Raw genomic sequence first — 22,624 nt, 5'->3', positions numbered from 1 at the left:
AAAAAATGAAATCTTGCCATTTGCAACTGGAGCTAGAGGGTATTATGCTAAGCAAAATAAGTCAATCAGAGAAACACAATTATCATATGATCACACTAATATGTGGAATTTGAGAAACAAGGCAGAGGATCATTGGGGAAGGGAGGGGAAAAATGAAACAAGACGAAACCAGAGAGGGAAACAAACCATAAGAGCCTCTTAATCTCAGGGGAAAAAATGAGGGTTGCTGGAGTGGAGGGGGGTGGGAGGGATGCGGTGGCTGGGTGATAGACACTGGGGAGGGTATGTGCGATGGTGAGTGCTGCGAATTGTGTAAGACTGATGAATCACAGACCTGTACCCCTGAAACAAATAATACATTATATGTTAAAAAAAACAAAAACAAAAAACAAAAAAGAACTGCAGGCCTCCTACAGAATTCTGTGGAACTAGACATAGAGGAGGGGCTCCACAAACTACTGACCCTACTGGGCACCCCCAGGCTTCCCTCAATCTGGCAATTTGTCGTTCTTTGTGGGTTTCACTCACCTAACTAGGTTGGCAGCCCCGGAGGCCCCCAAAGTCCAACCCCAACAGCTGAAGCTTTTCTAAAGCATCTAATGCAGATGAGGCATATGCAGGGTCTTCCCAACTACCTCACCAAAACCACCTTAAGCACCGCAATACCAGTAACGCCCTCATTACCCCTCCACGGTCATCACACATTTCAGCACCTGCAAAGAGCCATCTGGATGCATCCCCTGTGACAAATGGGGGTCTGTGTTCCCAGTTTCAGCTCCAAAACCATACTCTAAAAGAAGATAGACCATGCTGACAAATTATCCTGAGCTCAATTTATTATAGACAAATGAAGGGACAAAAAGGCAACTTTATTTCTACCAACATTTGGGTTTTGTTATAACCCAAACTTTGGGACCCCCAAGTCAACTGGCCGTCCCAGGACGTTCACTTGGGCAGTTTGCCTGGGCTGATTAGATACCTGCACTTTCGGCAGGACATCGCAGGCAAAGACCTGATTTGCCCTATATGGTCTTTACTAAATTACTGACCTAAAAAGCACCCAAGGATATTTACTACTCATCCTCTACCCCCATAATCACATAAAGGGTAAGAAAGATGATCTGAATTCAGAGAGCTGTTCCACAACTGTCTTCACAGAGCGGAAGCAGCTAAGTCACTGGGAAAGAGGCTCAGGGTCCAGGGCCACCAACAAACTAGGTAGCTATAGCTAAGCCACATTCTAGGGGGTCAGATTCGTTACCCATAAAACAAAGGAGAGACATACATGAATGGTTTCAAGTTTCCTTCTAATATAAAATTCTGATTTTCTGAATCGCAAGGTGTTGTGAGCCATCTTGAACCTCCACTATTGATTTATACCATGATCTCACCTGGCTACAGACTTCCGTCTATCTCCCCCTCCCCAATTCATATGTTAATTATGGTATCTGCTGACGGTATCTGGGGCGGGAGCCTTTGGGAGGTTATCAGGGTTGGATAAAGTCATAAGGATGGAGCCGTCATGATGAGATTAATGCCCTTATAGGAAGAGGGAGAGAGATCGTGTTCCCTTGCTCTCTCTCCATGCATGCACAAAGAGGCCATGGGAACACACAGCAAGTTGGCTGTCAACTACATGCCAACAGATCTGAGAATGATGCTTACCTTGCAGGTACCCTGACCTTGGCCCAGCCTCCAGAACTGTGAGCAATAAAACTACTATTGTTTAAGCCACCCAATATATGGTATTTTGAATGGCAGATGAAGACACACCCTCAACATGAATTAGTTGTTTTTCTATTCTTCCTGGATTTGGGGCTGGTTCCAAACTCACTAGTACATCAAACTGAACTTGGATGAATTGTTTTGTTTGTTTTTTTATAATTTTTTTGAAGATTTTATTTATTTATTTATTAGAGAGCAAGAGAGAGAGAAACAGCATGAGAGGGGAGAGGGTCAGAGGGAGAAGCAGACTCCCCACTTAGCTGGGAGTCCGATGTGGGAATTAATCCCAGGACTCCGGGATCATGACCTGAGCGGAAGGCAGTCGCTTAACCAACTGAGCCACCCAGGTGCCCTGAACTTGGATGAATTGTTAAGTGCTTACCAAGCAGCCAAGTTGTTTGCTACTGTGAACACTAGACAGGAGAAAACTGGGTCTCTGCCTTGCAGGTGTTTACAGACTTACTACAATTAACTGTAAGTATACCCAAATCTGTTCAGAAAGCCAGAAAATCCAGGGGTGCCTGGCTGGCTCACACAGAGGAGCTTGAGACTCTTGATCTCTGGGTTGTGAGTTCAAGCCCCACACTGGGTGTAGAGATTACTTAAATAAATAAAACTTAAACAAAAAATAAATTTAAAATAAACTTAAAAAAAGAAAGCCAGAGAGGCACCTGGGTGGCACAGTTGGTTAAGCGTCCAACTCTTGGTTTCGGCTCAGGTCATGATTTCAGAGTCATGAGATTAAGCTACACATTGGGCTCTGTGCTCAGCTCACCAAGTCTGCTTGAGATTCTCCCTCTCCCTCTGCTCCTCCTGCTCATGCTCATGCATGCGTTCTCTCTCTCTCTCAAATAAATAAATCTTTTTGCGGCGCCTGGGTGGCTCAGTTGGTTAAGCGACTGCCTTCAGCTCAGGTCATGATCCCAGGGTCCTGGGATCGAGTCCCGCATCAGGCTCCCTGCTCTGCGGGGAGCCTGCTTCTCCCTCTCCCACTCCCCCTGCTTGTGTTCCCTCTCTCGCTGTGTCTCTCTGTCAAATAAATAAATAAAATCTTTAAAAAATAAAAAATAAATAAATAAATAAATAAATCTTTTTAAAATGAAGGAAGGAAGGAAGGAAGGAATCACAGAGTCCATAGAGTGAGGGACACATGTAGTTTAAGCTGGTGCTCCATCACAGGAGACCGATCAGAACAAAGAAAACCCATGATGGGCACAGCAGGGCCAGTAGGAAGAGGGGTAGGGGAGAGCAAACAGGGAAGAGGATACAGGACCCAGCCTTACCCCAGCCCACTCCCTGCTGGGGTTGCTTCTGGCTGGGCAAAAGGCTGCAGTGCCCTTGCAGGATCAGCGTGTAACTGTGGGAGAACAAGGAGCTTCTAGCCAGGATGAGGTAGCAGATCCAGGTCAAGAGAACCTGAAATGGGAGCGTGACTCAACTAGAACCTAGCTGGAGGAGCCAAGACTCATGCGCATGAAGGGTAACAGCAAGCATTCACCAGGTGCTTCTCTCAGCCAGGTTCCACGCCAGGCACTTTCTATTCAACCTCACGCCAACCCTGCGGCGGCAGGTGATCCTCTTCCCTGTATTCCTTCAGTTCTGGCCTGACTCAGGCCCCTGAAGACCAGGCTGAGGACTAAAGGGCATGGCCCTAAGTGTAGGTGATCAAGATCTATTTCTGTGAAGGAAAGTGACCAGGGAAAAACAAGAAAACAAGAGAGAAACCCAGAGTGGGGTACAGAAAGCCGTAACGGAGGCTCTTCCAGTGACCCAACAGCTCAGCTGGAGGAGCAGAGGACACGGAGAGAACGGGACAAATGAAACTGGGAGGGCCTAACATGCATGCAGTGGATAAAAATCCAGCCCACACAGGCCCCTCTCCAGATATCCCACATCTCAGACTAAATTGTGAAAGATTTTGAAATGGACCAAAAGGGTTACCGAGTATCTTCAATGCAAGAACGGGCCTTGTTAGAACATAACTTTCCAAGTTATCTGATCCTATGGGATTTGTCCCTTTTATGGCCTTTGAGATATTTTGCAACTCTTTTAAGTTGTACAAAACTGATAAGCCATGCAAATGATTCTTGTCTGTAGACAGGCAAATTAACTGTCTGGTGGAGAGACAAGTGATCCCCCTTAGAGCCAAAGTGGCATCTATTTGAAATTCATTTCATGATGTATGTGTGTGCAAATCCTTGAATTTTCCTTTGAACAGATTGTAATCCTACTGGTTGAATCTTACTGGTTCCCTCATTAATTAATAAACTCTTTTATATTTGTACGAGGGTTGTGATTTTATCCTTTAAAGATTCTCTGTTAACACCCATAAACAAGCAAAAGTCCGAATGGATGCCAATAATGTGTAGTAGCTGTTCTACGGGGGAAAAACAGGTTCCAGAGGTCAACAATTCTTTTAACCCCAAGTAATCTGAAGTGCTGGCTCAAGCGAACAGGAAGACAATCTAGCCTCAATTTTTACCTCTCTACCCCTCTTCCACCAGCAGTCTCCAGCTTCCTCACAACTTCCACTCACTCTGATCTCAGAAATTCTTAAATTTCAGTGGCAGTCCGAGGAGCTAAAAGAGAAGGACTGAGAGGCTCCCCTTTATAACGAAACCAACACCTCTCCAGGCTCTGACAGATGTGACCCCTTCGCTGTGGAAGAATCGGGAGCCGGAAGGGCTCTCAAGGCTGGCAGATCTCCCAGGAGCCGTGCTGGCCGAAGAGGGGAAACAGAAATGGACTAAGTCCCTGTAGGATGGGAAAGATGCGTGATGTTGGTGCAAGGCTCAAAACCTGCCTAGTGGTTGTAGAAACACACACGAGGGGGTTCCAGGCGTGCTCACTGCAGGCTGGCTGCTGAGCTCCCCACCTCGTAGCCGGGGGGACCATCAGCAAGTTAGTGAGATCAAAAAGCCTGTTTTCTCATCTGTAAAGCATCTGCCTCATAGGACTGCTGTGGGCATTAAATGAGAGAACACATGTGTAACACTCAGCAGTCTGGCACATAGTAAATGCGCAATAAATGTTAGCTTCAATAGTTTTCTGACCGAGAATGAATTGAATATAATGTAAAATAAAAACAAGGACTATAATAAAACCTAACTGCCACCTACCTATAAATTGCATTTGTCACATCTTTTCCACTCCCTTTGCCAAAAGACCAACTGGGTCTTCATTTCTCACCTGAATTACTCAACGTCTCCTATCATGCAGCCTGTTCTCATCTCATCCACCTCAAAATCATCCCTCCTCAGCCCCTTTAACCCAGCGACAGCCAAGAGAAATAGGAGAACCACATAAGTGACTGTATATTTTTTAACAGCCAGATTTTTAAAAAGTAAAAAGAAACAGAATTTCATAGTATATTTACCCAGTTATATCCAAAGTATTATTTTGACATGTGATTAACATAAAAAATTGAGATATTTCACATTTTCTTTTCCTATTACAACTTCAAAATCTAGCATGTATTTTATACTTACGCACATCTCAATTTATACTATCCACATTTCAAGTAGCCTCAGCTCCAACCGCTCCCCATCTCTTTCAGGAAATCCAAATTCATTGGCCTCACAAATCAGGCCCTTTCCAACCTGGGTCCTCCTCCCCTTACCCAGGCTTACCCGTCCTCCTTACCTGCCCCCCCCCCAGGCTTACCTGTCCTCCTTACCTGCCCCCCCCAGGCTTACCTGTCCTCCTTACCTGCCCCCCCAGGCTTACCTGTCCTCCTTACCTGCCCCCCCCTTTGCTGGGATTGCCCCCAGCTCCCAGCACCTGGTATATTTCTCCCCCACAGGACACACCACACCTATGCCAGCCACTGGCTATTCAACACTAACACGTGAAGTGCCCGTTTCCCACAAGGGCCTCCTTGCCAAGCTGTCCCCGGCCTCTAGGAGGGCGCCCTTGGCTCTGGTGGTAAGGACACCCCACACCAAACCCTCACTCCCAAGCCGACTATGAGCGCATCGGAGGCAAGGACCTTTGTCCTGTTTATGCAGAACAGCAGATGACCCAGCCAAGGGTTTCAAACACATATATAGAATTTTTTTTTTAAGGGGAGAATACGTTAGCACTTTTACCATTTAGCTACTGATCTTGATCTAACTCTGAAGTCATTCAGCCAACTCTTAAAGTATACACAATATACAGGGTTTGGCCCAAAAATGGTGGAGACGTAGTAGGCAAGCTAAAGAGGCAACTACCGCTGGGACCGCCATTGTTCCTGGGGCTTGGGTTGTTGGTTTTTTGTTTTTTGGGTTTTTTTATTGGCACAAAAATCTTTTAGCCTTAAACTGTTTTTCATAGCTGTGCTGGAATAAATGGGAAACCACAAAAATGAAGGCTTCCACTGCACCAGTCATCAAATTGTAGTGGTAAGAAAGAAGCCATCCAAAACTATCCACATCTGATTGAACTCTCAACATTTTAAGTGTTTATTAACCCATATAATTCCCAAACTTAACCAGTCATTTGAAATGCTCAGAGACAAAATCCTGGGTTTCAGTATTTCCTACAGCCCCCTCCAGCCTCCAGAAGATCGAGGCCTCCCTTCCCAGGGCCCCATGCAACTGCTATTCTTTTATATTCATCAGAGAGCTTTATAAAGACAACCACTAGGACCAGCCTCAATCCTAGTTGACTTTTTCTTTACACATGTTAAGTTTCTGTGCTGAGGGCTCTCAAAAGATGCTGGCTTGGCGGATCCTGAGCGATCCTCTCTATCAACATGTTCATCAGAAAGCAGAAAACTTCGATAATAATCGGAGAATCCCTGGTTTTCATCTTACACTTTCCTAAGCAAAAAGCTTGGCGAGGCCTCTTATGGTTTCCCCTCCTTTTACAAAAATCTGCCTTCTAAGCAAAAGCTTCTGTTTCCTAGTAGCAGTAGATACCCTTTTAAAACTCACAGTTCAAAAAAAGAAAAAAAAAGAATTACAGTGGCATTTTGTTTCCATACTTTTCTCCCCAATATTTTCCACCCAGAACCGAGTCCAGAAGCTTATTTGTAAGTACACAAATGTAGGTTATTTTTCCCTCATAGATCCTATGTTTTCAAATAGTTTGACCTTAAAAACTACCTTAAGTAACACTCCCTTTTCTCTCTGCATATTCAACTGGCTGACGAGGGCCTTACTATGTGCCAGGTACTGTTTGAGACCCTGGGGATATAGCAGGAAACTTAACACACGACACCTCTACTCTCACAGAGCTGAAGTTCTAGTCGGGTGGTCCAAGCTATGAAGAAAAATTAAGCAGGGAGAGGGGATCAAGAGTGGGGGTGGGGGGTGTCCTACTTTACACAGGGTGCTCAGGGAAGGTCTCTTTGGAGCAGAACAGAAGAACAACAGTGCTGGAGAACAGAGCCAAGTGACCTTTTTTGGGAAGGGGGCAGGGAGCGGAGGATGCAAGAATAAATCTCAAATGGGAAGACTCTGAGGCAGGAGTCTGTTACTCAAATGTCAATCAAAGCTTCTGATCAACAAAAAATAATCAGTACCATAAAATCCCAGCCAAAAAAGAAATTGGCCTGATTACTATTTAATGCAGTTATATTAGTCTTTTTGAAATGTAATTAGTACCTAGCCCCACAGTCTCTCAATCTCCCATTTCTACATTAATGAACTCTAGGGGTCCCAGGGGGACCCCAGTCTGAAAACCAGTGACAGACCCCACCGTTTAATGTCTGGAGACAAGACCACACATGAGAGGCGCTGAGATGGAACACTGGACCCCACCTCGCGTGAGAATCTTTCACACAAAAATCGTCCCCATCAAGAAGTTACACTGCTTGAGCGCCTGGGTGGCTCAGTCGTTAAGCGTCTGCCTTCGGCTCAGGTCATGATCCCAGGGTCCTGGGATCGAGCCCCGCATCGGGATCCCTGCTCCGTGGGAAGCCTGCTTCTCCCTCTCCCACTCCCCCTGCTTGTGTTCCTGCTCTCGCTATCTCTCTCTCAAATAAATAAATAAAATCTTTAAAAAACAAACAAACAAAAAAAGAAGTTACACTGCTTAAAAATAAAATAAGATTTCCCAAAGGAGGTGTTGCTTTCTAAATTCTGTACCCTTCCACTCATCTGTCCCTTCTCCAGCCAGCTGCAGGCCTGCTCCCCAGCCCTGGACCACTTTGAACGGAGCCTTTGAAAGTTTAAGTTGGCTTTCGGCCACCACACAAGATGCTGAGGCCACCCCCTTGTCCGGGGGTGCCTTGTTCTCTCATTCTCTACCTCTCCCGGTCTATCCTTCTTCCTCCTGGGCTCTCTGAAGTCCCACCTCGCTAATGAATCCAAATCCCAGCTCATCGCGCCCTGCTTTTTATTTCTCGCGCACACATACAGCCTGTCCCCCGGCCCCGGGATAATCTTATTTTCCAAACAACAATATCAGGACACACTGTCAGTACATGAGTACTTGTTATATGAATCACTGTAACTGCAATGCTTGGAATATTTCATAATTTAAAGTTTTTTTTTTTTTAACTTCAGATGCACTTATATATCGTCTGATGAGACAGCACAGCACATTGGGACCATCTGGGAAAATTCAGAATCTGTGATCACAGTCACGGGCCTTTGACCACAGCTCTATTCTCTAATAAACAACTGGATTTTCCAGAGAAATCGGATGTCATCCTACAAAAGGATTTGAAGCAACTTCCAGCAATGAGGAGACGAGGCAGTGACAGCAGCTGCGGGGGGAGGGGCCAGAATGCTGGCGTTCCCAGGTTGTTTCAAGAGCTCATGGAACTAGCAGGACCACCGTACGAAGCAATCAGCCTCGGCGGCCCCACAGACCTCAGCCCTTTATGGGGCGGACCACCTATGTGCTGTAGCTCAGCTATCTCCAGAACTCCCTCTAGGCTGGAAATATGCCTCTCCTGAGCACCCAAGCAAGGCATCCGTTTTACCAGGAGGGACAAGCATCACGGATTGGGCAGTGCACTTACACTCCCGTCTTGACTCCTCTAAGCGTCCTCCGAAGGGCCATGACCTGGGAAAGGCTCTTCCCGTGCTCGAATTATGAAAAAAGGCCCTCCCCCGGGGCCATCAAGGAAGAATTGATCTTGCCCTGTGACTCTGGAGGAACCAGAAGGTCTTACTGAGCTCACCGTTCCCCACTGGTAAGCACACTGGAGAACTGGAATAAACTGGGACCTTCAGGCATATTGCAGAGAAATGCTGACCAAGTCCATAATTTTTTTAATGCTCAGAAATTTAATGATACTGCCCTTTGATCTAGTAAAAGCATTCCTTAAAATGTAACAAAAAATAGTAACAAATCAAAATAAGAGTGCAGGATATTTACTGAGTATTCTTCTTAATAGCAAAAAATTGGAAACCATGATCTTACTGAGCCTCTGGAAGAGAAAAACTCCAAACATCTTTTCATTCCATCTGTCATACTGAGATTTCTTTTTTCCTCGTTTCCTATATGTTACAATTTTTAAAAATGGAAATATAATTGACATTTAACAATTTATTAGTTTCAGGTGTACGACATAATGATTCGATATTTGTTTATATTGGGAAATGATCACCACAATAACTCTAGTTAATATGTGTTATCATCCATAGCTATAAATCTTTTTTCTTATGATGAAAACTTTTAAGATCTACTCCCTTACAACTTTCAAATATGCAACACAGGATTATTAACGACAGCCACCATGCTATAGCACGTTATAATGCCATATAATGTTTTAACTAATAGAATGAGGGTAAATTCCTCTCAAATGAAAGAAATTTTGCCTTTAGCAAATAAATAAATCAAGTGCCCACTATCGTGCAGAATGCTTGTTGTTGTTGTTTTTTAAACAGGAAAAGTTATTGAACAAATGTTTAAGCTTTTAGTTTCTTCAGGAGTTCTGTATTGTCTAAATCGTGCTTCCCAAGGGCCTCCAAATTACAAAGTAGGTAAAAGTAAGTTAAAGGTTATGGTCAGTACATTAGCTTTCAGGCTAACGTATGTTAAGATAGAACTTTTAACGGCTAACGTTTTAATAATTTTTTAATAGAAGATATTTGCATGTGGCATATAATTCAAAAAGTATAAAAAGTCATACAGTAAAACTAAGTCTCCCTTCCACTCTGGCCCTCAGCCACCGGTTTCCCAACTTGTGTCATTTTAGAGATATTCTATAGTGCCAACAGGTCTGTAACACGTTGTATGTGAGGCACTTTGCTCAGGATTTTGTATGCTAGGCTCATCAGTGCATAGTACTATCATCAACCCTAATTTATAAGTCAAGAGACCGGCTTGTGGCGTGAAATGAACAAGAAATTGGCCAAACGTCTCATACTCTCAGAACCCATCCCCATCTTCCCACTCCCCAACACACACACACACCCCACCCCACCCCCTAACAAAGGTGACTTGATGTTAAGTTGTTCTCCCTACCCCTAAATACTCTCCCACCAACTTCACCATCTGTTTGCCTGGCTAATTTGACTTTCCATACAAATTTTAGAATCGGGGCACCTGGCTGGCTCGGTCGGTAGAGTATGCTACTCTAGATTTTGAGGCTATGGGTTTGAGTCCCACACTGGGTGTAGAGATTACTTAAAAAAATAAAATCCTTTAAAAAAAACCCAAAAATTTAGAATCAGTTTGTCTCTCTCTAAAAAAATTTTGCAGGGATTTTCGATTGTGTTAAACCTATTGATCAATTTGTGGAAAATATTAAACCTATACTGAGTCTTCTGTGGGGCACCTGGGTGGCTCAGTCGTTAAGCCTTAAGCATCTGCCTTCGGCTCAGGTCATGATCCCAGGGTCCTGGCCACTCGGGGAGGAACCTGCTTCTCCCTCTCCCTCTACTGCTCCCCCTACTTGTGCTCACTCTCTCTCTGTCAAATAAATAAAATCTTTAAAAAAAAAATTTTTTTTTAAAAGATTTTATTTATTTATTTGAGAGAGAGAGAATGAGAGACAGAGAACATGAGAGGGAGGAGGGTCAGAGGGAGAAGCAGACTCCCCGCCGAGCCGGGAGCCCGATGCGGGACTCGATCCCGGGACTCCAGGATCATGACCTGAGCCGAAGGCAGCCGCTCAACCGACTGAGCCACCCAGGCGCCCCTAAATAAAATCTTTTTAAAAAAACCCTATACTGAGGGTTCTAAACCATGAACATAGTAATATCTGTCCACTTATTTAGGTTGTCTTTAATTTCTTTCTCCACTGTTTTGTAATTTTCAGTGTACAGATCCTGTACATATTTCATTAGATTTATACCTAAGTATTCCATTCTTTTCAGAGCTATTGCAACTGTCAGGGTTTTCTTGTTTGTTTTTTCCTGTTTCTAATGATTTATTGCTTTTATTGTATATATATACAGATATAGAAATACTGATTTTTATGTCTTGACCTTGTATTTTATAACTGTGCTAACTCACTTATTAGTTCTAGGAGCTTTATCTAGAGATTCCCATGGGATTGTCTACACAGACAATCATGCCATCTGCAAAGAGGGACAGTTTTCTTTCTTTTCGGTCTGTCTGCCTTCCATTTATTTTTCCTGCACTGGCCAGCACTTCCAGTACAATGCTGGATATCAGTGGTGAGAATAGAGATCATTGTTTTGTTCCCCATCACAGGGGGAAAACTTTCATTTTCACCACTAAGTATGTTAGCTGTAGATTTATTTTATTTTATTTATTTGACAGAGAGAGGCACAGCGAGAGAGGGAACACAGCAGGGGGAGTGGGAGAGGGAGAAGCAGGCTTCCCTTGGAGCAGGGAGCCCGACGCAGGGCTCGATCCCAGGACCCTGGGATCATGACCCGAGTGGAGGGCAGACTCTTAACGACTGAGCCACCCAGGAGCCCCTGTAGATTTTTGACAGATTGTCTTTTTTGGATTGAGGAAGTTCCCTTCTCTTCCTAGTTTGCTGGCAGCATTTATCCTGAATGAATGAATGTTGAATTCTGTGAAATGTTTTTTCTGCAGCCATTGACATAATGTGTGTTTTGTTACTTAAGCTGGTCATATGGTGGATTACATCTATTGATTTTGGAAAACTGAACCAGTCTTTTATACCTGGAATAAATCACAGTTGGTGGTGGTGTACTATTCTTTCTACATAATATCCCTGGATTTGATTGCCTAGTATTTTGTGGAGGATTTTTGAGTCTGTGTTCATGAGAACGATTGGTTTATAGTATTCTTTTCTTGAACTCTTTGTCTGGCTTTATAAAATGGATGTGTACTTACACTCTCCTGAGGTCTGGGATGATAATTTTATTATTTTGAACACCAAAAAAGTTAAGAGTGGTTTTAACTTTGCTTTTCTGTTAGAATTAATTTGATTTTAAGTCTTTGGCCATGAAGACAACTTCCAAAGATAACAATAATTTCCTAAGTGAAAATGAGACTGTTTTACAAGGAGCCACTTTAAGGTAGATCTGAGAACCCGTCGCAGTGAAACCCACTACTTCACCCGCAGGCCCTGTCACATCCCCGCACATAGCAGGAATGGTGAGGGGTTTTGCCCAACTGGCTTGAGATAAAGAGCAGACAAGGTTTCCATCAAATAAAAGATATGTTATTACTCAACCCTGAAATGTAAATACTCATATTTGCCTTTGAATTACCTAAGAAAGTACCTATCAGACATTCACTTTTTTTTTTTTTTTTAAGATTTTTATTTATTTATTTGACAGAGAGAGACACAGCGAGAGAGGGAACACAAGCAGGGGGAGTAGAAGAGGGAGAAGCAGGCTTCCCGCGGAGCAGGGAGCCTGATGCGGGGCTCGATCCCAGGACCCTGGGATCATGACCTGAGCTGAAGACAGACACTTAATGACTGAGCCACCCAGGCACCCCTCAGACATTGACTTCTTAGTTCTTACAATTCCTAAACTGCTTGGTCATTACTAACCACGTTACACTATTGAAGAAGCCAAGACAAGGATAGGTTTAAGAGATTTCAAGATCAGTGTAACTAAAATCTGAATTTAAACACCTCGTATCACCCAACTTGGTTATAAAGAGTTCTAAAATAACGACAATGCAATGTCAGAAAGTCAATCAGGCATGGGAGAAGCTTAAGAAAAGGATCTGAGGCAAAAGAGCTTCCTGAGAGGTCTTTTTAGAACTGAAATACTAGGGGCGTCTGAGTGGCTCAGTCGGTTAAGCGGCTGCCTTTGGCTCAGGTCACGATCCCAGGGTCCTGGGACTGGGCCCCGCGTCAGGATCCCTGCTCAGCGGGGAGTCTGCTTGTCCCTCTGCCCCCCACCCTCACCCCATGCTCCCTCTCTCTCTCAAATAAATAAAATCTTTACTAAAAAAAATAGAAGTGAAATGCTGACTCTCTTGGCACTTTTGAGAAGGCCCATCCCCTCACTGAGGAAGTGGACAGACCTGTTGGGTGAGGGGCAGGACCCCACACAGGAACTGCACACCTGCACAATGGCCACTGAGAAATCGAAACCCTTGTAAGTCTCTTAAGCATGCAAAAGTCACCCAAGCCATCACCAGGGTGGCCAAAACCACAGAAATGTCCTTGGACTCAAGGTCGCCTGCTCTGTGCAACTAAAAATGACGTGTTCAGGAGGCAGTAAAGAGCACACTCTGAAACCAGACTGCCACAGGGTTCAAATCCCAGCACTACCACCCACCAGCCATGTGACCTTGAATGAGACACAACCTGTGTGCCTCAATTTCCTCATCCATAACCTAGGGGTAACAACAGGAGAGTAAGCTCTCACTAAATAATGCCTACTGGGGCCTGTCCTCTTCTGACCCTGTCCTAAATCATGGTATAAATGACAGAATGCCTTCCCCAACCACCCAACCCCCAACCCACGAGCAAAACTATGCTTTCAACCAAGCTGATGAGAAAAAGCAAAAGGCCTACATTAACTATTTCATTAACTGATGTCTGGAAGCTAAAAACCAATAAGCACTCACAGAATCCACATTCACAAGAAGGAAGGAAGTATTGGGGCGCCTGGGTGGCTCAGCTGCTAAGCAGCTCGTCTGCCTTCGGCTCAAGTCATGATCCCAGGGTCCTGGGATTGAGCCCCGCATCGGGCTCTCTGCTCAGAGGGAAGCCTGCTTCTCCCTCTCCTACTCCCCCTGCTTGTGTTCCCTCTCTTGCTGTGTCTCTCTCTGTCAAATAAATAAATAAAATCTTAAAAAAAAAAAAAAGGAAGTATTAAAATCAATAGTTGAAACTAAGTCTTTTTCCACAAAAAAAAGTTCATTTTTACTGTTTTATATAACCATGAGACATTCTTCCCAGCTAAGAGATAGGTATAAGTTTCATTTTTAAAAATTTATAGGGGTGCCTGCATGGCTCGGTTAAGCATCTGCCTTCGGCTCAGGTCATGATCCCAGGGTGCTTGGATCAAGCCCCACGTCGGGCTCCCTGCTCAGCGGGGAGTCTGCTTCTCCCTCTCCCTCTGCCCCTCTCCGAGCTCATGCTTACATGCTCTCTCTCTCTCTGAAGTAAATAAGTAAATAAAACCTTTTTAAAAAATTTAATCTATGGGGGCGCCTGAGTGGCTCAGTCTAAGCGTCTGCCTTCGGCTCAGGTCACGATCCCAGGGTCCTGGGATCGAGCCCCGCATCGGGCTCCCTGCTCCGCGGGAAGCCTGCTTCTCCCTCTCCCGCTCCCCCTGCTTGTGTTCCCTCTCTCGCTGTGTCTCTCTCTGTCAAATAAATAAATAAAATCTTAAAAAAAAAATTTAATCTATGAAAATACTGATCAATTTTCATTTTTCAGATTAGTTTTAATATCAAAAACATTTCATTTAAAATATCAATTTAACTTTTTTTTTTTAAGATTTTATTTATTTATTTGAGAGAGGGAGAGAGAGAGAGCACGAGCAGGAAGCCCATTTCAGGACTCGATCCCAGGACCCTGGGATCACGACCTGAGCCGAAGGCAAAAGCTTAACGGACTGAGCTACTCAGGAGCCCCAACAATTTAACTTTTAAATCGCTAGGAAGTTGGGGCACCTGGGTGGCTCAGTTGGTTATGCGAAGGACTGTTGATTTCAGCTCAGGTCATGATCTCAAGGTCCTGAGATTGCTTGGGGGGGGGGGGCTCTGTGCTCAGCAGGGAGTCTGCCTCTCTCTCTCCCTCTTCCCCGCACTAGCTCTCTTTTTCGCTCTCTAAAATAAATAAATAAAGCTTTAAAAAAAATAATAAATCACTAGGAAGTAAACTATTTTTAATTCAAATATATAATTGTAATTTGGGGATGGCAATTTCACCAAGTTTCTTTAAAGACAGGAAATATTAATTAGCAGCAATGATATCTTTTATTACACACTAAGCACCTAAAATGCTAGGTGCTAATTTATACATCACCTCATTCTCTTAATCCTTTTAGGAGGCAAAGGCTCGTTTTACAGTAAAACCTCAGCCTTGAGGTTGAGTATAATGGTTCTGATAGAGAACTGATTGCTAGCACCTGTGTGAGGCTTTAATACTTTGCCAAAAAAAAAAATGATATAGAGGGGCGCCTGGGTGGCTCATTCAGTTAAGTGTCTGCGTTGAGCCTGCCTCCCCATTTCCCTGTCTCTCCCTCTGCTTGTGCACTCTCTCTCTCTCTCAAATGCATAAATAAAATCTTTTAAATAAATCAATAAATAAAATGATATAGAAAGGTAAGTTCAGGGGGTGGCCCAGTCAGTTAAGCATCTGCCTTTGCTCAGGTCATGATCCTCGGGTCCTGGGTTCCAGCCCCACATCTGGTTCCTGCTCAGCAGGGAGCCTGCTTCTCCCTCTCCCCCTGCTCATGCTGTCTCTCTCTCTCTTGCTCACTCTTTCTCTCAAATAAATAAAGTCTTAAAAAAATAATAAGTCTGAAACTTGAATGTGCATGTGAATCACCGGGGGAATCCTGTTAAAGTGCAGATTATGATTCAGAAGGTCTAGGCTCTCCGAGTCTGCATTTCCAACAAGCTCTCAGATGCTGGTAATGGTGCTGTTCTGTGGACCACACTTGGAGTAGCAAGGATCGCTACAGGTTGCAAGAGGCCACAAACCACAAAAAATGTCCATGAAAAAACTAAAATGAAAAAGTCAGATATTTCTCAAAAACAATATGTTAACTGTAATACAAGCTCTAAGGTAAGAATTATAACTTCTCCGTATTTCCTGATGGGATTCTGAACTTCGTAAACATCTTAAAAATATCTTCACAAGGACTTCTTGTTTAAATCTAGAGTCCAATCTCTCAGCTTTGTGAGGGTTCCGCCCCCAAAAAAACCCTGACTTGATATCAAGGCTGAGAAGCCAAGTACATGGAAGACTGTTTCAAGTTGCCGTACCCTTCAAGCAGGTCCCTTTCTTTCACTCACCCACACATCCTCTTACTGTTTAAATTCAAACATGAGACAAATGGCAGAGTTACGCGAGATTTTAGGGGCTGGGCCCGCAAGTTTTTCCAGATGGAAAGCAAATTTCTACGACAAAACAGCATCTTACCAAAAGGCAATGACAAATACCACCGGCTTCCATTCCTGGCCTTAGGTGACAAAGTCCCAGCGATGAGATGGCAACCAGCACTTTATACAAACTACTGATTTTCATTCTTTTACCAGATCCTTTGAGTGGCTAGTTCTCTTTACTTTCAAAAGTCCACAGAATAAACAAAGCAAGGTACTTAGCAAGGCCCTATTTTCCACCTGGGTCCAAGTTCACGCCCTGTTTTTTTACTCATTTCTGATTATCTGTGCTGTACTCAAACATTGGCTAGCTGCCTCTTTTAAAAGGCAGTTACACACCACCCTCCTCCCTCCCCCACCTCCTCCATTCTCTTTGCTAACAGCAATGCCTAACTACAGAACCAACATATCCCTGAGAACATTCCAGCTTACCGGATAAGGTCAGTTTAAAATTCTAGATAGGGGTAACCTATTCCATTTGCCTTTTTTAGAGCCCTTCAAAAATATCCCCTGGCCATCAGCAGAACAAGCCGGAGAGAGAGAAAATAGTCTATGATTCTGCAATTTACAAACACTGAGGGTGTCCACATTTTATATTATTCCCAAGGGATGTTTATCTATGTACTCAACTAAGCATAAGCCCAGTGCCTGGAAGAAACAATGTACACACATTGCAGCTCTAAGCAAATGGCTTCTCTGGCCGAGAAAGCTATAAAGTTTTGCTGCCAGGCCTCAGAGGAAGGCCTACCTGTGACAGGGAATATGGGGACACGTTTTTTCCCTGAACTGGAGCATGCCCTGTCCACAAGAGAGCTAAGCAACTGCCCAGAGAGGCCTGTTACAAAACCACAGAAGAGGGGCAGAAGTGGTAGGCCCCTGCCCTGAATACCCTGGAAGCTGAAAAGAAGAATTCTGAGATGAGCTCTACTATCGACAAGTCTGACAGAAAGTTCTCTGTTTCTGTTGCCTCCAACACTGGCTGCCCTCCTCCAGTGATTTAACTCTGGGTACCAATTGGGCAATGCCAGCCACCGAGCTGGGGCAGAGGATTGAGGGATGCTGGTTGGGTCTTCTAGGTTAATTAGCGGGAATCAAACCTCTGCGGTATAAACTGCAGACTTTGGGGGGCAGATCTGGGCACCCCCGCTGCATCTAGGCTACATGCCTCCATTCAACACATTTATTGAGTATCTACCCTATGCCCTGCACTCTGCCACATGCGGAGAAGGAAATCAAGCCACAGTCCCCAGTGGTGGAAGCAGACAGAGAAGGGCCTTCAGCGGAGGTGGAGGTTGTGAGGGCCCCGAAAACCTGCCACAAATTGCTGTGACCAGTAGTCACCCAGGGGACAGCATGACCTCCGCGCCGGGCTTCGCTGACCACCAAGCCCAATAATGAAAAAGGCTGGCGACGGCGAAGGCGGGAGTGAACAGGTAGGCCCGGGGGGCAGGTGTTCAGGTAGGAGGCGCACAGCTGAGGCTGCAGGGCTGGAGAGGGCAGGGTCCCCAGGGAAGGTGGGAGGGCGGCCCAGGACCCCGCGAGGGAGAGGGGGCGCGAGCAGCTGGGGTCTGGCCCCGGGAGGCGAGTGCGCGGCGGCGGCCCGCAGGGCCTGCGCCCCCGAAGCGGCAGCGGGGAGGGAAGGCGCCCGGCTAGGCCGCCCGCCCGCACCTGGGGCCCCGCCCGGCACCTACCACTTGGGCGACCTTGAGGCAGCCGAGCGCGCCGCGCAGGTAGTCGGGGTCGCAGCGCAGGCCGGCCAGCCCGCGGCGCTGGCTCACCGGCTCGGTGGTGGGCTGGTACGGGCTGCTGGCGCCCGAGATCATGGAGGTGCTCGAGGCCTCGCCCTCGAAGCCGTCCAGCTCCTCGCCGCTCCGCATGCTGCCGCCCGACCCGGGCCGCCTCGCGCGGCCGGCCCCCGGCGCCCGGAGCTGGCGGGCTCAGCGGGGCCGCCTCATCGCCGCCGCCGCCTGCCTGACCGCCCGCGGCCCGCCCCGCCGCCGCCGCCTCCTCTGCGCCCGCCGCCCGGCTGCAGCCGCGGCTCGGTCCGCTCGGGCTCGGCTCCCGCCGCCTCGGCAGCGGAAAGGGAGGGAGGCGGGAGCAGGCGGAGAGGGAAGGAGGCGGGAGCCGGCGCGGCGGGCCGGGAGGGGGCGGAGCGAGTGCCCACCCGCCGGCCTCTCGGCGGCGCTCCGCGGCTAGGGCGAGACGGAGGCTGCGGCCCGCGCCTAGGGGCCTCGGGGGGCGGGGCCTCGGGGGCGGGGCGGGAGGGGCGGGGCGCCGTCTCCTCGGACCCCGCCCTCACCTGCCTGTGCGCAGGGGCCCGAGGGGCCCGCTCCAAGTCCTGCGATCCCCGCGTACCAGGGCGGGGGTCGTGAGTGCAGAGAGGAATGAGGGCCGAGGGAGCGTCAAAGTGGACCTAGAGTACACAGGGTTGCTTTCCCAGGGTGCTGCCTTAGTTTTTCCTCTGGAGAAAGTGGGGTCCTCTGCAGGTAGGCTGGGAGAGTTCCCGGTGAAGACCAAGATGTGCTGTGCGACTCCCTGCTGCGAACGGCGCTTGGTCCAGGGTGGGTCGGATCAGAGGAGGCTAAGGGTCTGGGTTCCCACCCTGGGCGCCTTGCAACATAGCAGAACTGAAGCCAGGGACTGAGCGCGGCGGGAGTGAAAGAATGAGTGAGGGGTCGCTCAGCACGAGGTCTGCAGAACAGACACGATAAATATTTGTAACTCCCAATGTAAAGTTCTAGATCCACCGGCCTGACCGTGGACGGGTGCTAACACATTGTAGACCCTCGGTAAGCAACGTTAGTTGCCTCTCAGCTGAAAAGATTTTGCAATCTCTGTCTGATCGTCAAGTCAGGTTAAACACAGATTTTTGCTCTGACGGGCATTAATTAGGGACCAATTTGCAATTCAAGTGTGAAGGCTAATTTTAAGCTCAAGTAAAACACTGACTTTCTAAGAATTGTTGCTTTGGTACTGAACTCTTACACACCAGAAATATTGAGAGCTTCCCATGCTCTAGGTACTGAGCAAGACGCTTGAAGAAGGTATTATCGTTCCCATTTTACAGAAGGGCAGATTAAGACTCAAGAGTGGTAGTAGCTTGTCCCCAGCGACACAATTTCGTGGTAAGCAGAACCTGGGTTCCAACTTTTCCCCACACAATATTGCCTAATATATAATGTAGATAGATAGGCTGGTGAACTCCAAGCTGAGATGCAGTAAACACCATAACTAAAAAGATTTCCATTTAAAGGGCTTTCACCTTTAGGTTACCAAAGATGGGAAAGACAATGATCTCTAATACTCTATCCAACCGTATTGGGCACTTACTGTGTGCTAAGAAATATACTAGGATCTGGAGATAGATTGCCAGGTAAAAAAGACAGGTTGGATGCAGGCTTTGGCTTCTGATGTCTCCCAAAATCCCTGTAAAATGACAGTGATGGGGATTTGGGGTGGGGGGCATAAAACCACTGGGACAAAGAATGGGAGACAAGGGCAACAAAGTGGAAACAGAATAGCAAATGGGCAAGTGGTAACTGACTTAGCAGATCCAAGAAAGCTAAACCCTACATTGGCACAGGGAAAAGCTGAACTACAACCTAGGTTATATCACAGGACAGAGGGCTCTGGAACAGGCAGCACCAAGCCCATGTAGGAGTGGATCATTAGGCACAGTGGAGGGCAGGGGTACCATACTGAAAATTATGTATTTGTGTGTGTCTGTGTCTCCTTGGATGCCAAATAATATGAAAGCAAAAAAAAATTTTTTAATTCAATAAAAGAATTAGAGAAAAGGAAATCTTACGGGAAGTAGAGCCAAAAGGCAAAGAAATGGGAAATGAGAGAAAAGAAAATTAGAATAGTCCAAAAGAATAATAGAATAATAAGACTTCCATAAAGTTAAAACCAAGAAAATGGAGGGAAGAAACCATAAAATAATAATTCAATAACATTTTCCAGAACCAAACATGAGTTTTGGACAGTGCCCAGGACAGTGAATGAACAGGGACTTGCACCCAGGCCCATGGGACTGGCAAAGAGAAGATTCTCAAGGTTACAGAGAGGAACACAGCAGGTTTCACTTTTATAAAGGATCAGGAATCAGAAAGGCATCAGACTTTTCTACAGCAACTTTGGGAGCTACAAGGAAATGAAGCAAACCCTTCCACATCCTGAGGAAAAATGATCCTCACCTCGAAATCTGGTTCTGTCTGGAGTATCAATCAGGTATGAGAGTTGATGTCTCTTTCAGACATGTAGAGACTCCCTTTGTCCTTTTCTCAGGCGGCTGCTGGAGGACATCACCAGAACAAGGATTTAAACCAAGGAAACAAAAGACACGGGATCCAGGAAAGGGTGGATGCAGCCTAGAGAGAGGTGGTGAGGGGACAGAGGCCCCAGTGCAGCAGGGCTAGGAGTCACCCAGCCCAGACTGGAGCAGCCAGAGGCTCTGAGACTTCTTCAAGACGAAATTAATGTGTTGAATATACAGAAAGAGAAATACATAGTTTCGGGAAAGTTTTGACATAAGTTAGGGATAAATGCCTAGAGAACTAAGCAAAAATTCATATATGTTTATTAACTACAGGGAAAATAAAATGATTCATAGACAATAAGTATGGTAAATCTCAAGGCTCAGCTGTCAGTAATATTTGCATAACAATAATAATGTAAACAATGAATGCTGATCTAACCAGAAGTAACTATAGCAGAAAGGATAGAGGGACAGGATGTGTGCAGGTGTGATAGGGAGAAGGGGAGGGTATACAAGAGATCTAAATACTCATCATCTATCATGAGAGATCAGTAGATGCTTAAAACTGAAAAATCAAGAGGTAGCAGTATACGCATGTTAATTAAATATATAAAGATAAGTACAAAACATTCAGTTAAAAGTTTCAAAGTGTTGCCTCTGGGGAACAGGAAATTTAAGGAGGGTTATAGGCCTTGTAGAAGTATCTGATACTCTCAACTATGTGCACATATAACTTTAACAAAAATAAAAGCTAATGGGGCGCCTGGGTGGTTCAGTCGTTAAGCGTCTGCCTTCGGCTCAGGTCATGATCCCAGAGTCCTGGGATCGAGCCCCGCATCATCGGGCTCTCTGCTCGGCGGGAAGCCTGCTTCTCCCTCTCCCACTCCCCCTGCTTGTGTTCCCTCTCTCGCTGTGTCTCTCTGTCAAATAAATAAAATCTTTAAAAAAAATTGCTAAGGGGGGCTCCCGGCTGGCTTAGTCAGTGGAGCGCATGACTCTTGATCTTGGGGTCATGAGTTTGAGCCCCATGTTGGGTGTAGAGATTACTTAAAAAAAAAAACAAAATATTTTTTAAAAACTTTAAGTATCTAAGAGCTAAGTTAAATACAATTTTTAAAAAAGGAACTTGAGAGTCCGTGGTGAGCAAGGCAGATTACAGGCCCTGTCAGCATGGACGTGGAGAGCGAGTTTTGAAACCTGTAAGCATGTGCTCTGGGAATTTCCAGCCAAGGATTTAATTGAGTCTCTGGATCAGAATTTCGGCTGAGATTTGAAATGTGAACAGCAGTTAGCTAAGCAAAGAGATGATAAGGGTTGATGGAAGTGTATTCCAGGCAGAAGGAGCGAGATGTGCAAAAGCCCAGAGACAGGAAAAGCAGGGCACCGTGAAGAGGCTCAAATGCAGAATTTAAGGGGAGGAGGATGGCAGACAAGACCTGAAGCTGGAAGGAGGATGGCAGACAAGACCTGAAGCTGGAAGCAAGCCTCCGGCCGGTCCCTCCAAAACTCTTGTGGCCCATGTGACAGGGTGGACTCTGAACAGTGTTAAGCAGGAGAGTGGCCCCGGGGAGGCCTGACTTTAAGAACTCTGACTTCATTGAGGGAGAAGGATTGAGCGGAAGCGAGATTAGAGGCTTCCTCCGGTACTTATTAACTGTTCCCTGTTCCTGGACACTAGCCTAGGTTTATTTTTAGTTCTAGGGACAGACTCAAAATTTTTACTTCTGGTTTTTAACAGAAGTTAAACAGACTTCCAAAGGCTGTTGTTAGGCATCCCACATGGTAATGGTAGGTACAACCTGGTATTACGGTGCCTTCCTCAGTTTTAAATTGTAATGTATCACGAGTCTGTGGCTGTAGCTGTGCTCCAGGTGTCCGTGAGTGCTGAGATCAAACTGAGGATGACACAGGGTAGAAAAGTGGGCCGCCTTCCAATAGGTGCCTTGGTTTCAGGGTCTGGTCCACATATCCAGGGCTGACTCAAGGCAACCCAACTCAGAAGAGCCTGATGGACAAACCAGATGTTACTTTATTAATTGCTGCCAGTGGATAGACTCTACCAACAATCCTAATGCTAATTCGTATCTCAATCCCTGAACCCGTCCTGAAAGAGTTTCTTGGAGCATAGCACCCTTAAATAGGGGCTATTCCCCAGGATACCCCGGCTCACCTGATCAGGCCTGGCCTGGCCCAAGTTCCTCAACCTCTCATTTAGCCCTGAGCTTAGTTCCCTCCAAGGGC

At 46.0% G+C, this 22,624-nt stretch overlaps 1 protein-coding gene across 1 annotated transcript in view; it reads right to left on the bottom strand.

The window, feature by feature from the left end:
• CMTM4 (CKLF like MARVEL transmembrane domain containing 4) overlaps positions 1 to 18,092 on the bottom strand; it is a 51,464-nt gene extending 33,372 nt beyond the window's left edge. The window contains exon 1 of the mRNA XM_006732046.3: positions 17,817 to 18,092. Within this exon, the coding sequence (XP_006732109.1) occupies positions 17,817 to 18,002 (186 nt within the window). The 5' untranslated portion in view covers positions 18,003 to 18,092. The remainder of the gene's footprint in view (positions 1 to 17,816) is intronic.
• Between the last annotated feature and the right edge of the window lie 4,532 nt (positions 18,093 to 22,624).

Source organism: Leptonychotes weddellii, chromosome 16 (assembly GCF_054177405.1).
Source record: "Leptonychotes weddellii isolate Sample4059 chromosome 16, ASM5417740v2, whole genome shotgun sequence".
In the NCBI taxonomy this organism is placed as follows: domain Eukaryota; kingdom Metazoa; phylum Chordata; class Mammalia; order Carnivora; family Phocidae; genus Leptonychotes; species Leptonychotes weddellii.
This window is presented reverse-complemented; position numbering and strand designations above follow the sequence as displayed.